This window comes from Rhinolophus hipposideros (assembly GCF_964194185.1).
Source record: "Rhinolophus hipposideros genome assembly, chromosome: X".
NCBI classification, from domain to species: Eukaryota; Metazoa; Chordata; class Mammalia; order Chiroptera; family Rhinolophidae; genus Rhinolophus; species Rhinolophus hipposideros.
The window spans coordinates 122546755-122561814 of record NC_138046.1 but is presented as its reverse complement, the minus strand read 5'-3'; the positions used below and the strand labels follow the sequence as shown (position 1 = coordinate 122561814).

The 15060-nt window shown below is 50.1% G+C and overlaps 1 protein-coding gene across 15 annotated transcripts in view; it reads left to right on the top strand.

The window, feature by feature from the left end:
- The window catches only part of TBL1X (transducin beta like 1 X-linked), a 185161-nt gene extending 172656 nt beyond the window's left edge, over nt 1–12505 (top strand). For all 15 annotated transcript variants that reach the window (XM_081042592.1, XM_081042591.1, XM_081042594.1 and 12 more), the window contains 5 exons: nt 566–640; nt 1044–1171; nt 6107–6272; nt 7864–7965; nt 9226–12505. In XM_081042592.1, the coding sequence (XP_080898718.1) occupies nt 566–640; nt 1044–1171; nt 6107–6272; nt 7864–7965; nt 9226–9252 (498 nt within the window). In that variant the 3' untranslated portion in view covers nt 9253–12505. The remainder of the gene's footprint in view (nt 1–565; nt 641–1043; nt 1172–6106; nt 6273–7863; nt 7966–9225) is intronic.
- The last annotated feature ends 2555 nt before the right edge of the window (nt 12506–15060 follow it).

The window sequence follows — 15060 nt, the reverse complement described above, 5'->3', positions numbered from 1 at the left end:
TCTCACGTGTGTCATCACAGCAGTTACCTGCCTGCGTGTGTGTTTGTGCATTTAGGTCACGTCATCTTCGGCCTGGGTCAATCCCCACTTGGACATCAGACACCTTATGTCTTTATTTCCCTCCCCCTCTACTCAGCAGCCAAAGAGAATCATGTCGGATTCAGGGAGAGTAGCTGTTGTGTTCAAAGTGCATAGGAAAGTGATGTTCAATGTCAGTTTTAAAGCACCTGTGGTCGTATAGGTTTTATGGGCTGTGCTTATTATATGTGAATTCATGGGGCAACCTTCCTGGGTGTGGGTGTTTTTTTTTCCCTCTCTCTCAGAGAAATATGGATGAGGGTGGCTGGTTTTGTACGGTATATGCCTATGCTTTTATATAAAGGAGAAAGGCAGAGTAAGAAAAAGAGGAACCGTATTTGTCATTGGGATGATGGGCTTTCATCTCCAGGGTTAAGTGAGGAGGAGACTCTGCAGCGATGGCAGCGCGCTCCTGCCCCCTGCTGGACGGTTGTGGTACATACTCACACACCTTTATTTCTTTTTAAAACCCTTTGCTCTCTTTCAGAATGAGGTCAACGCCATTAAGTGGGACCCTTCCGGAATGCTGCTAGCATCCTGCTCTGATGACATGACATTAAAGGTAACGTGGTCTGGCGGGATGGGCTCTTTGATGCGAGACAGGCCCGTGTTCTCAGGGCGGGTCTTCCGTTCCCTGCTGCTCTGGCTGATGATGGCTGTGTTACCAGCACCCTTTGTGCCCCTGTACTTTTTGCCATTGCTAACTCACTGACTCCCTGTCACCCGGTGAACTGCTGTTGATAGTCACAGGCCTGCTGGCAGTCCGTCCCATCCCTGTGGCCTTCAGCACCGATGACTGCTAGCGTCCAGCCCAATCCTCGGATCGTCCAGCCACAGGCCCCACTGGGTGCTGAGCTGCCCCAGGGGCCAGAAACCTAACGAACGCTCCTGGAATGACAGATGTCAAAAGCATTCCCCGGTGGAAAAACAGCGTTTGCTCACATTGTTTCCCGTATGTTCTCTAGATCTGGAGTATGAAGCAGGATACGTGCGTTCATGACCTTCAAGCTCACAGCAAAGAGATATACACCATAAAGTGGAGTCCTACCGGGCCAGCCACCAGCAACCCAAACTCCAGCATCATGCTAGCAAGGTAACAGGAAAGTGGCCCACAGCCCAGCCTCCAGCCTCACGGCGGCTGAGCTGGCAACATGGCCAGCAAAACTCCCTCGTGTCCAGAGGGAACACAATGGTGCTAAGGTCTGTTGTGAATTTGTGGACTCCCTTCCAAACTCAAAGGGCGCACCAGGCAGAGCTGTCAAGTGACACCTATTAACCACGAGGCTGGTAGGACGGTTGGTTATATGTGAGGCTTCTAACCCTTTGCTTTGGGCAGGGTTTTATTACAACAGAGAAAGGAAACACAGTTGAGTGGGGACCTTGGCCTTGCTTTACCCAATTCAAGTAGGAGCTACAGGTGCTGAGAATTTTGAGAGGCAATAAAGGGTTCCCCAGCCTTAGCCAGATCGGCCAAACCACTGATACAGGGAACGCTTGAAGGCACAGCATTGGAGGGAGTGCAAGGGCCAGTCACCAGTTAGTCAAACTCTTCCCAGGGGAACAGTGGTAATAAGTGGCCGTGCTGGCCTCCCCAAAACCACCTCACTTTAGGCTGCAGTCCACAGAACCGTCTGGTCCTGACGTTCATTGGACCCATTCAGGATAGAATGTTCCTTTCTCCGTCCTGTATTTTTCTTTTCTGTGCTTTTTCTCAACTTTTATAACAGTTTGTTTGGGCCCAACTGGAGATATGTTAGGAAGTAAGGTCTCAAATGCTCAGGAGAATGACACTTGTGCAGTTCCTTTTATTTATGTTATGTTTTCACAACAATTTTGTGTTTTTAAATAATTTTTTCAATTCCAGTTGACATTCAATATTGCATTAGTTTCAGGTGTACAACATAGTCACTAGACATTTATATACCTTACAAAGTGATCTCCCGATAAATCTAGTCCCGCCCTGATACCATATATAGTATTACCATATTATTGACTATATTCTCTACGCTGTACTTTACATCCCCATGACTATTTTCTATCTGCCAATATGTACTTTTTAATCCCTTCACATTTTTTACCTTTCCCCCCAACCCCCTCCCATCTGGCAACCTGCATCTATGAATTTGTTTCTGTTTAGTTTGTTTATTTTGTTTTTTTTAGATTCCACATATAAGTGAGATCTTAGGGTATTTGTCTTTCTCGGTCTTATTTATTTCACTTGGCATAATACCCTCTAGGTCCATCCATACTGTCCCAAATGGCAAGATTTCGCTCTTTTTTATGGCTAATATTTCATTGTATATACGTACCACGTCTTCTTTATCCAAATGTGTTTATCAGTGGGCACTTAGGTTGCTTCCATAGCTTGGCTATTATAAATAATGTTGCAGTACCATAGGGATGGTAATGTCTTTTCGAATTAGCGTTTGGGGTTTTTTTCAGATAAATACCCAGAAGTGTAGTTGCTGGGTTCTCATCTGTCTCTTGTTACAGCCTTTGTTTTAAAGTTTATTTTGTCTGGTGTAAGTATTGCTACTCCAGTTTGTTTTATTTTTTTCATTACCATTTTAAGGAAATATCTTTTTCCATTCCTTTACGTTCCATCTATGTGTGTCTTTCAATCTGAAGTGAGTCTCTTACAGGCAGCATATGTAAGGGTCCTGTTTTCTTACCCATTCAGACACCCTATCGTTTGATTGGAGCATTTAATCCATTTACTTTTAAAGTAGTTATGAATAGATAGGTAGTTATTGCCATTTTTTTATTCATATTTTTTATCTTCTTCCCTTTAATGTTTCTTGTAATAGTGGTTTGGTGGTAATGAACTCCTTTAGCTTCTTATCTGGGAAGCTCTTTCTCTGTCCTTCGATTCTAAATGACAGCCTTGCTGGGTAATCTTGGTTGTAGGTCCTTGCTTTTCATCCCTTTGAATATTTCCTGCCAATCCCTTCTGGCCTGCGTGGTGTCTTGGTGTGGGCTTTGGGTCCATCTTGTTTGGGACTCTGCACTGTCTGGGCTTGTATGTCTATTTCCTTCACCAGCTTAAGGAAGTTTTCCATCATTATTTTTTCAAGTAGGTTTTCATTTCCTTGCTCTTTCTTTTCTCCTTCTGGTACCTCTATGATGCTAATGTTGGTACACTTGATGTCGTCCCAGAGGCCCCTTAAACTCTCCTCATTTTTTGGATTCTTTTGCTGTTCTGATTAGGTGCTTTCTGCTCCTTATCTTCTAAATCGCTGATTTGATCCTCTGCCTTCATCTAATCTACTGTTGATTCCTTCTAATGTGTTCTTTATTTCACTTACTGTATTCTTCATTTCTGAGTGCTTCTTTTTTTTATGGTTTCTGTCTCCATTTTGATGTTTCCTATCTCTTTGTTGAAGTTCTCCCTGAGATCATTGAGCATCTTTATAACCAGTGGTTAGAACTCTGTGTCTGGTAAATTGCTTGTCTCCATTTTGTTATTTTTCTGGAGCTTTGTTCTGTTCCTTTATTTGGGACATATTTCTTTGTCTCCCCATTTTGGCTGCCTCCCTGTATTTTTTTCTAAGTGTTAGGTAGGGCTTCTATGTCCCCCAGTCTTAGTAGAGTGGCCTCATGTAGTAGGTGCCCTGTGGGTCCCAGTGGCGCAGTCTACCTGGTCACCAGAGCAGGGAGCTCCAGGTGTGTCTCTTGTGTGGGTTGTATGTGCCCTCCTGTTGTAGTTGAGCCTGGGTTGCTGTTTGCACCTCAATAGGAGGGATTGACTCTCGAGCTGATTGGTTATGAGAACTGGCCGTGACAATAGTGGAGGAGCTGTGGTGCCGGGGCTGACCCTGTGGAGCAGGATTCACTTTAGTTTGGTTCTGGTGCCTGCCCAGTGTGCCCTTTGGGTGTGTAGTTCCCGGAGGTGGCCGGGTGATGCTCTCTCCTGGTCTGAAGCCACCCTTTGGCTGTGCCAGCCCTGGGGTTTCCCACTGCAGACCAAGTTTATTATGTCCTTGGGCCCCGCTCTGGGCCACTCGGTACGAGTCACAAATCCATGTAAACTTGTCCACTTGCACGGGGTTAGAGGTGCCTGGGAGAGGCTAAGCTGTAAGCCAAGGCCGACTGGCGCTGGTGCCAGGGTTAGGGCTGCTCCTCCAGAGGTATGAGACATGCAGAATCCAGATGCTGCTTCTTGGATATTTGTGAACCTTTAACAGATTTGGGGAAAGTCTGCAGCATGAGCCAAGACAGGCCGTTTGTACATAAAAGCCACTGGAAGAAGCTTGGGTGGGCTCAAAAGTTGAGTGGGGTGAGGTCTCCGGGAATCACCAAGGCAGGGCAAAAGATGTTAGCCAGGTTCATGGAGACTGAGATATGGCGCCCATCTGCCGGACTGGGTAAGGGGAGGGCTCAACACAGGAATCATGTCTTCTGCCAGCACTTCTGTCTGGGAGAGAGCTGCCCCCTCCAGCCCTCGCCGTAAAGCCAGACAGTTCAGTCACTGCCCGTATGTTCCTGGTGCCTTTCGAGCTGCTGCCCCAGGTCTGGAGCTCAGAGGCAATGAGTCCATCAGGGAGAAGGTCCAGTGCGGCCTCTTTAGGAGGAGCACCTAGGGCTCCAGCCGCGCTCCGGTTCATTCAGCCACAATCCCCACTGGTTTTCACAGCCAGAAATTCTGGGGACTTCTCTGCCCAACACTGGAACCCTGGGCTGGGGAGGGGCTGGGACCCCTCACTCCTCCAGGTGGACCTCTGCAGCCGAGATATCTCTCCCGATTTTTCACCATCACACATAAGTGTGGGACCATCTTGTTCTGTGTCTCCACCTCTCCTACCAGTCTCCGGGTGGCTGCTTCTGTATGTCCTTAGTTGTAGGACTTCAGTTCAAATGGACTTCGGGTGATGGTTCTGGAGTTTAGTTGTGATTTTGATGTGGTTGTAGGAGGAGGTGAGCACAGCGTTTTTCGGTCCTGTGTTTTAATAAGCACATTTAGAAGAACAAGCTAAAGAGATTCTGAGGCTGCATGCTCAGATACTTGGGGGTGTGGAAACCACAATCCAGACAAAGATGGATGGTGGTTTAGCCTGGAAAAAGAGAAGGCTTGGGGGGAATGTCTCATTGCCAGGAAGCAGCAGTGAGTTTATTCTGTGTACTTACAGAGAATGGGATTTGGGGGAGAAGTGACAGGTGGCACAGTTCTCTTATACATAGGAGGACCCCTCCATCTTTGTAGCATGGCGGTGGGGCGGGCGGCCTTGCCAGCAGCAAGGATTCTTGTTGCTGAAAGGACTTGACCCAAGGTTATCTCGTAGAAAATACTGGGAGGAATTCCTACATCAGCTGAGAGGCTGAACCAGAGGCACACGAAGGCTACAACTCTCATTCAATTGTCCAAAAATGCACTTTTAAATGGCTATAATAGAGAACACACTAGAATCCGTCTTTGGCGGCTTGAAAGGTGCTTTTGTATCATGTACCTCATTACGAGTATTAATTATCCTTTTAGTCAACAAGTATAAAAAGGGACATACCAGTGCCTAATGAGCCCCTGCTGAGAGAAAGAATGCCAGATAACAGTTTTGTAATCTGTACTGTTCTCTTAAATTTGAAAATAATTAAATTTTGTAGCTCAGGAATATGATGGCATACTTGGATGTGATTGCATTTTAATTAACTTTTGTTCACTCAATTTGCTATTTTTCCAAATAGTAGTGATAAATGTGTTTTAAATTATGGGAGCTTTTTAGAAAATACAGTAAATAGTCTATAAACGTATTCATATCTATAGGAAATGCAGAAACAAATAAATATGGATATCAATTTATTTTCCCAATAACAGAGAGAGAGAGACGGAGGGAGGGAGAGAGGAAGGAAAGATATATTTTATAACTATGGCTTTGTTTTCGATATATCTTACATTTTAGAAGAGACAAATCATACCCATTTATTGTCTCTAAAATGGAAAAGCTGCAAAAGGAAAACGTGATGCCTGTTGAACGTCTTGAGCAAGCAAAGAAAGCGGTGTGTTTCTATGGTGATGTTTTCTCTCTTGTCTTTGCAGTGCTTCGTTCGATTCCACAGTTCGACTGTGGGACGTGGAGCGAGGTGTCTGCATCCACACGTTAACGAAACATCAGGAACCTGTCTATAGCGTCGCTTTTAGCCCCGACGGGAAATACCTGGCCAGTGGCTCCTTTGACAAGTGTGTGCACATCTGGAATACTCAGGTAATCAATCCCCTGATGCCTTTCCCAAAGTAACACCCAAATAGTCACATCTGTGGGGACCCGGGCTCAGAACAGGAACGTGTGCTCAGGAATGAGTCACTGAGATGGAACCTTGAAGCCAAGCCGGCTCCCCAGGGCGACCCCAAGGCGAATGCCATCTGCCCCGTGCTCCATATGGGCTGGGGGTCTTCTGTTCCTTTTTCTGAGTTTCTGGCATGAAATCTTCTAACTGCCTCATTATTGTCTTGGGCACAAGCTGTCATCTTGGAAAAGCCATACTGCCCTCCAGGTACTAAGGTGGAGGCGAGAGGCGTTCTTCCATCCACGGTTTGCAGGGGGCTAGCCAAGGGGCGAGGCCCGCCCTACCCTTATCCACTCCACACCCACTCCTATAGCTTCCCTGTGGAGCGAACTGGGGAGAATGAAGGAGTGTTTGTTTGCTGCTGTCGTGCCATTTTAATGTTTCCAGTGAAAATACTTGATGTTTGGGTAGCACGGGGTACGTCAATATTGGCTTGTCCTGACGTCAGAACTGAAGAGACAGTATTTCAATGTCGCCACCGTGGGTATTGGTGGCCACGCCTGAAGGTGAGAGAATTCTGCACATAGAGTGGGACTGGATGGGAAGTTGTAGAGTATAAGGATTACGTTGCCGAGGCAGCTCTTGGTTCTCCTGCTAACGGGAGAGAGAAATGGTGTTGTGGTAGGAGCCGTTGCAAGTAGCCAACCGTCTATTTTGTGTGACCTCAGAATAGACTACATGGCCTCCTCTCTCCCCTTTTAATCCGATCCCCCTTGCTGATCCCCTTAGCTTAGGTGACATCAGGTGGATTTGCATTAAGTCCAGGCCCCTTGTGGCAGGGGGAGGTGGTAGATGAGCCCAGGTAACTGGCATGAGGTAGGGGGTCCACAGAGACCCCAAGGCTTCCCAGGCACTGCCTCACCAGCCCCACGTCCTCTGGGAGAGGGAAAGGCGGTGGTGGGCCCTGCATGGGACCAGCCTGACACCATACCGAGCTTTACAGCCCTGGGTAGGCCACCCGCAAAACCTGCATCCGGGAATAACATGCAAGAGTCTCTTTCATGAAACACCTACTGGAAAGAGCGAGGGGTGGATTTGTAACATGACATCATAGAAAACTGACGTCATCAGTTAGGTAGTACGTACTGTAAACAGCTCATCAAATCATCTCCGTCCTTTCTGAGAAATCACAAATCTCTTTGAGACATTTTAAAGCTGCTTTGATCCTCAGTGAGACGGATACCTTTTCTGAATACATATGTAAAATGTTGGGTCGTCCTCCTTACTTCCCATCATAGGAGTGGCCGCCTCCCCGTCCCCACGGCCGGCCGTCATTGGCGGGAATGGCCCGTGGGCGGCCTGACCTCAGCCAGAACGTTGGGCCAGATCCCACAGGTCAGCCACACTCCCTTGGCAGGACGGCTGAGGCGCGCGTTTCTGCTGAACCCTTCCATGTGTTCGAATGTGTTCGTGACCACTTGTTGGGCAGCGAGAGGAGTGCGTCGACCACGTCGGTGCGCTCCTGTCCCCTGGCATTGTAAGTGACGATTGCTTCGTTTTGCTTTGCAGAGTGGCAGTCTCGTCCACAGCTACCGAGGCACGGGCGGCATCTTTGAGGTGTGCTGGAATGCTCGCGGGGACAAAGTGGGCGCCAGTGCGTCTGATGGCTCTGTAAGCAGCACCTGCGTTCGCTGCGGACGGGAGGGGGGGGCCAGGCAGCTGGGGCCTGTGTGGGCTTCCAGCGGGGTGCTGTTGGGCAAAGGACATTTCTGGGCTGGATCCCCCTGGGTTGGCACCACGTCTGAGCAGGGCCTCCCTTCCTTCCTTCCTTCCTTCCTTCCTTCCTTCCTTCCTTCCTTCCTTCCTTCCTTCCTTCCAAAATTCCTTCCTTCCTTCCAAAATTCCTTCCTTCCTTCCAAAATTCCTTCCTTCCAAAATTCCTTCCTTCCTTCCTTCCAAAATTCCTTCCTTCCTTCCTTCCAAAATTCCTTCCTTCCAAAATTCCTTCCTTCCTTCCTTCCAAATTCCTTCCTTCCTTCCTTCCAAAATTCCTTCCTTCCTTCCTTCCAAAATTCCTTCCTTCCTTCCTTCCAAAATTCCTTCCTTCCTTCCTTCCAAAATTCCTTCCTTCCTTCCAAAATTCCTTCCAGTTCACGTTTTCTCAGTGAATGAAGTTGGTGGTTCTCAACTGGGGCAATTCTGCCCCCGCTGAGGGCATGTTTTGGTTGTCACCACTTTGGTGGCGGTGCTACTGGCATCCGGTGTGGGGAGACCAGAGATGCTGGTAGGTCCCCACAGCACAGAAATGCCGGCCCCAAATGTCATGGGTGCCACGGCTGAGAAACTTGCTCCTGGCTTTGCTCCATGTTTTGTGTCCCCAACCTGGGCCCTGTGGTGACAAAGGCATGGCCTTTCTTTCCACAGGTCTCCTGGGTCGGGTCCCAGGGGCCCTGTTCTGCTCCTGTGAGATGTGTAGCTTTTTGTTTCGCCCCTGCACTCGAGGTTGCTGTGAGCTCGCCATGGGCTCTAAGGCAGGGGGCAGGGGGCTGGCTGGACGAGTTTCAGCATCACCCCCAAATGGTCTCCAGGGCCACGTGCTCAGGCTTGGATTGTCCTGTGTTCTGCCACGAGGTGTCTGGTCTGTGACACCTGCCGATGGCTGCTGCCACCCCGTTAGATCCTGGCATTGCTCTGACCTGGCTCTCCCACTCCATGCTGATTGCTTGGGGTTGGTTGGTCAGATGATCAGACACTACCCTGTTCTTAGAGCTTCTCAGAACCTTCACGACTGTGTGCCAATAAAACTTTATTTATAAAACAGGAGTGGTAGGCCGGATTTGGTCCATGGGCCATATAATTTTGCCAACCTCTGCTCTAAAGGCTCCTTTGTGTTGTCTCTGAAGATAACAGGCGCTTTCTCTTTCCTTCCAGGTGTGTGTTTTAGATCTGCGAAAGTAAACACAAAACATTACGGGAAAAAGAAAAGACTTCTAATGGACCAGCTGTGAATGTGTGGGGTTGCAGACGCTTCAAACACAATTCTGTCAGCTCCAAAACTGTAGGAACGTGACTTGCGTTAGCGTGTACTTTGAAATCAAATCATCCCTGGCCACAGGAGTCTGTATTTTTTCGTAATCCTCATCGAGAAGTTTAAAACAAAAGTGTACACACAGTCGTACCAGAGGGGGAAAGAATGGTTTCCACCTAGAACATTCCACCTGGAAAGCATGAAGCCCGCAGCTAGACAGTGCATGGTTTGGTTCCCATCCAGACAGGCTCTGACACCTGAGAGGGGAGTGGGGGGAAAAACAGCTGTGCCAAAAAAAAAAAAAAAAGAAAAATGCCGTGATAAACCAAAAGAAGGTGGAAAAGTTCTCCTCCATGTGGTGGGTTGTTTTTTCCCCACCCCGAACAATTTGGACACTACAGTTACTCTCGCAAAGGATATTCCAAGACCAGTTTGTACCGATGAGATGTGCAACTTTGTAATCCCAACACTTCCTATTTTCCAGAACCTTCTTTGTCCAGTGGTTTTTCTATCGGCTGGAATCCTGTCGTCAGGGGGCGTTCCGTCTGAGATGGAAACTGTTTTTGGTTTGTCGCTTGTTCCCTGTTCTTGCCTATCCCCTCTGCCTTTTCCCTCTGTTGCGTATGGTCTTGATTTGCAGTAAACCCTCAGTAGACCCAGCCCCGTGGACGCCATGACAAAACTTTGGAAGACAGCCTTCTCATCCCTCCCTCCATCCTCCTGCTGTCCACTCCCTCATCCCTTCACCCTCTCTCTGTCCCTTTATCATAGTTGCTTCAGATCTTAGGTCTCAAGGGCACTTTCAGCACGTGATAAGTGCTTTATGTAAGAAGACAGGGCAGGGGGACTTTTTACAGGAGAAAAAAAAATGACTTATAAGAGAAAGAGCCCGGAGTATTTTTGGAAAAAAAAAAAAATATTTTTATGTTAAAACAATTTTAAAATCCTAAAATGGCCATCAGACATAGAGAGCTTTGTGTGGTTTCATATATAAAAAAAAAAAAAAATTTTAGGAAGTCACAGCCAGGGTCCAAGGTAGCTCTTCCCGTTGCCACCGGATGCATGAAAGGTGGTGAGCGTGTGGGGTGGGCTGGGGACAGGCTCCGTGGATCGCCATGGAAATGTGCTTCAGCCCCAGGCGGAAATCCCGGCTGTTGCAGCTCGAGGACCGGTGGCAGCTCTCGGTGTGTTTACCTGCACGGCTGCAGGCGAGACGTGACAAATGAAGCGCCGGCCGAGCCCAGAAGCATGCCCCAAAGCAAACGGTATTGAAGAAGCCATCGAAGCCGACGGCTCAGCTCCCTGCGCCTGTTGGTGACTCCTTGTTTGCAGTGCCGGTCATCTCCCCAAGATGGGCAGCGGGGCGAGTCCTTGCAAAGCTGACCTAACAACACCCATAGGGCCTCACTGGGGTCGAAGAATGAGAGAAACGAATGGGGAAGGAAGGTTTTTCAGTCCTGAAGGTGAATTCACGTACACTGATCATTTCTGCCGTCTTCATCACTTCTTGCTCTCCCAAGAGACTTCTAAGAGAAAGATTTTCTTTTTTAAAATAATGAATCTTTTTACTGTTTTTAAAAAATTAAACATGGCTTTGTGTTCCTACGGGCGTTTCCTTTCATTGGATCAGGTGACCTTTGTACTCGTGTTGTCGTAACCCGACACTGACCTATTTTTAAAATGAGCAACGAGGAAGGACCCGAAGATGGGACATCTTCTCTCACTGGTTTTCCTGCGGGCACGGAAGGCACGGGGCCGTTGGCCAGGCCAGGGGTGCTGGCCCTGGGCAGGTTTCAGCCAGGTGTGTGTGTGTCCACAATGACACGCGATGTGATTTGGAGAGTGGCGTCCATCCGTGGACCCAAACATGCACCATCGGGGCAGGGTAAATGCATCCTGCAGATCTTGGAATGTGCCAGCTACCAAAGCCACAGCCCCGTCCGTCATTGTCAGGTCATGACTGGGCCCCACTGGACAGGGGACTTATCGAAGCCCCAGCCACAGAAGACCAAAAAGTGCTCTGTTTACAAGTCGGGTATTTTATTCGGGCTGTGCGACCTGAGCAGCCCGAGCCCTGTGGAGTCTCCACTCCCGTCTTGGAAGACAGCAGACACACCCCCACCCCCGGCCACGCTGAAGCCATTGGGTTTGGGACGCAGTTTGTGGAGATCCGTCCTGACCCCTCCCCAGACAGAGACGTGCCTCTCTCTGCACAGCATGAGCTGTCGAAGGTTGTGGGGGAGACACAGTGAGGGCTTCACTAGGCTGTCCTTATTGCAAGGTCCAGAGCCAGGGTCTCACTCAAGTGTTGCCTCTTGCTGAATCAGAACCGAGCTCGGAAGACAGTGAGGAAGGCTGACTGTCCACCTACCTGGCTTCCCCAGCCGGCCATCGGAGAGGAGCTTGCCGCGGGCCCCAAGGGGACCAAGCGAGAGCGTGTGGTGGGGTCCGCTCACATCCATCCTCGGTCTGGGCACAAGGACGGCCTCCAACCTTCCCTCGCCTCCGGCAAGTCGGGAGTTCACCTGTGGAAGCCAGGTGGCTCCTGTGTAACGTGACCGTGTGCCGCCGTTCGTTGTTTACAGCTCTTAAAAATGGTGTGATGCTTAAGTCTTAGCGACCAAATGTAACCTGGATTCTGAGAGCAGACGGAACACACCGGAGCCCTCGGCTGGGTTTGAAGTGACCTGGAGCCCGTCCTACCCACGGGATGCGGGGGAAGGGGGAGCCGCAGGGACCCCACACCACCCCAGGACTTGACCTGCGTTCTGCTTTCTAAAAATAGGTCATAGAGCCAACTGAAGTGCACTTTGTCAAACGTAAGGGTCTGCTCTGTTCCTGGTTGTGTTTCTCTTTTTTTAAACCTGTTCCACTTTTTTTTTTTTAAATCGTGTTTCTTGTCAAATGCAGAAATGTTCCTTCCGCCACTCACTGAGGTTTTGAATTCTGGCTTCTGCGGTTTTTATTGTCTGTGTCAGACGTACAGCCAGATGTGGTTCTCTGTCAGCACCTCCCGGAGTCCGCCCCACCCACGTCACCCCGTGCTGCCCGCCCCCCAGCCCCAGTCACACTCACGCGCTCCTCTCCGAGAAAAAGGATCACCTTGTGTGTCGTAGCTCATTTGTTTCGAGAGAGAATCAACAGATCATATTCAGTGTCTTGAATAAATTGCTCTATTTTGATATTAGAGAAGGTGGTGGCTGTGCTTTCTTCGTCTCGTTCGGTCATTCGGGGACCCAGCTCATCTCCGACGAGTGGGAACAGGACTGCGTTTCCTCAAGGGGAAAGTCACTCCAGTCCCTCTCGTGCCGGGGCTGCTGTTTAAATAGTGGGAGCTGGGTGCCGTGGGGTGGACGGACGGCCCCATCGTCCGAAAAGCTGCTGACACAAAGGGAGCACGTTTTTCAGCTTGTTTCCTTTTCATGACTTGATTTCAGGCTGGCTGTTTGAAAAAGTCAAAGCAAATGGGTTTTTGTCCTGTCCGCGGGTTGGTGTGCTGGGAGTGTGGGTTCCAGGATGAGCTTTGCGTGATCTGAAAAGCTGAAGTCACAGGACATGGGAGACTTTTGACATTTCCTTGTGCATGATGCAGACACCTTCTTCAAACATACCATCTGCTCTGAGCCAGACTCCATCAGGTGTTTACGCTGATGCCACTTTACTCATTGGTGGGTGTTACATAATGCAGTTAGATGCTGGATGTCGCTCTCCCCGTGACAGGGCAGAGGCAGCTGTCTCCCACAGAGGGGCTGCGTTTTGCTGCACAAGACAGTCATCACAGAGCAGGTCCTGGTGTCCCTCTCCTTGCATCTCAACGTGATCCTGCACGGGGGACCCTTTCCTGCCTACTTTTGATCCCAGTGCAGTCTGGCACACAGCCTGCTTATTTTCATGTTCCTCTTTCTCTCCACCCCCACCCACTTGACCAAGCCTGTACCCACAAGGTGGCTTTGGGGTGAACTGAGCACCCTCAGCCCTGCTACAAAAGCCGGAGGAAGGTCCTGGGAAGAACTTGGAGCAAACACTCAGTGGGCAGGGAGGGAAGGGCATGCCTGGGTCAGAGGCACGGGTGACACGTGGCTCTGGTGGCTCCAGCAATGACACTGTAACACCAACAGCTCTGAATGGGTTTCTTTATACCCCAGCAGAAAGTGGATGGGGACACAAAGATCATCCAAGATTGGTGTGGCTCTCATCTGCAGGTGGCTTGGAACCCTTTGCCGCAGGGATTCTAACGTGTTTCTCGGTCCATGGAGGCGACCCTTGATTGCATTTATTTGGGGAACCTAAGCTTCCTCTCCGTGAGTGGGGAGCTTTGCTGTTCATCAGCCACGCGTTGGTGTTGCTGCTCAGGGACATTGGAGAATGTGCTTCGTGTCCACGGGGAGCTGTGTGTGCGCCTGCGATGCGGGCTGCCAGTTGCTCCTGCCGACGAGAACCTGGAAATCGCTGTCAGATGCGTGGAGGGGGTGGGAGGCAGCTGTATGTCCTTACAAAGGACTCAGCATGTGGCCGAATGGTTTTGTTTTTTTTTTCCAGTCTGGCTCCTTTTTCTCTGGAGTGTTTTATCCACTTGCAAGGTAAGCTAGGCAAGGGCACGCCATCCCACGTGGAGGGGACAGGGCCGGGCAGTGTCCCTCATGGAACTCCTGCCCCTGAAACCTGACGTTCGTGCTCTGGGACATGGCTCTGAGGACGAGTACTCGTCCTCCCGGAGAGGCACTTACGGAGGATGTGGCTGGGGCGCTACGTACCTGCCACCATTGCTACGCAATCGGAAATGACAGGGAAGATAGCTTGGCAAGAGGGGACCCAAGCAGACCTTTACGTTTTTTACGCTGTGATGAACTGGCCAGAGAGCTGAAACCGAATGGGAGCTACCTGGTAGGGGCCCCTTTCTACCAAAGCACACGCCCAGCTCCACCCGGGGGTGCAGCCGACACAGACCCCTGTGAGTCCCAGTTCCCCACCTTTCCAACAGCTGCCCTCCCTTCCTTATCCCTGCCCTCCCGTCATCGTGGTCGCTTTCGCCGCACTTCGCGTTCCAGCGTTTTCTAGCCTGGGCCATCGGCAACACTAACCACAACCCCCTGCGCTGAGCATCCTTCCTGGGGAATTGCTTCAAACCAAGTGTTCTCCTTTACTTGTTTGCTCAACTGTTATTTACCTTGCTCCCTAGATGGACTTGATGCCCCACGTCTCTGAGGCTCATTGGTGTGTCCCCAGGGCCTGGCGTAGCTCAGTGCCTGGCAAGTAGCCCTGACAAGGGACGCCCTCACCCTCGCGCGCTCGGCTCACCCCAAAACCACCGTGCCAGCTGCTGACACGGACACCCCATCTAAGGAGGAGTCATTTTAACTGGATAATCAGGTTGGTCAGGGTTCTTACTTGCTAGCGTCTGACCGTGCCTTTGGCTGATGAAAACCAAAAGGGATGGGCGATGACACTGGGCAGCCTTGAGGACTCGGGACGCCGTGCAGACAGGAACAGCCCAAGTCGGGCTAGGACTGGTCCCCTGCAGCTCACACGGGGCGCAGACAGCGCTGGGGGCTGCCCGCACCCCGATCCTGGACACTGGCGGCTCCTAAGACAGTGCGCACGCTGCCTGCCACAGCCATGCATCTGGGGAGCCCCTCGCCCCAAGTGCTTCTCGCAGACCCATGTCCTTGGGCACTGCCTTCTAAACAGGACTTGGGACACATGTCTCATTGGCTCCCCGAGGGCTGTGCCTTCCTCCA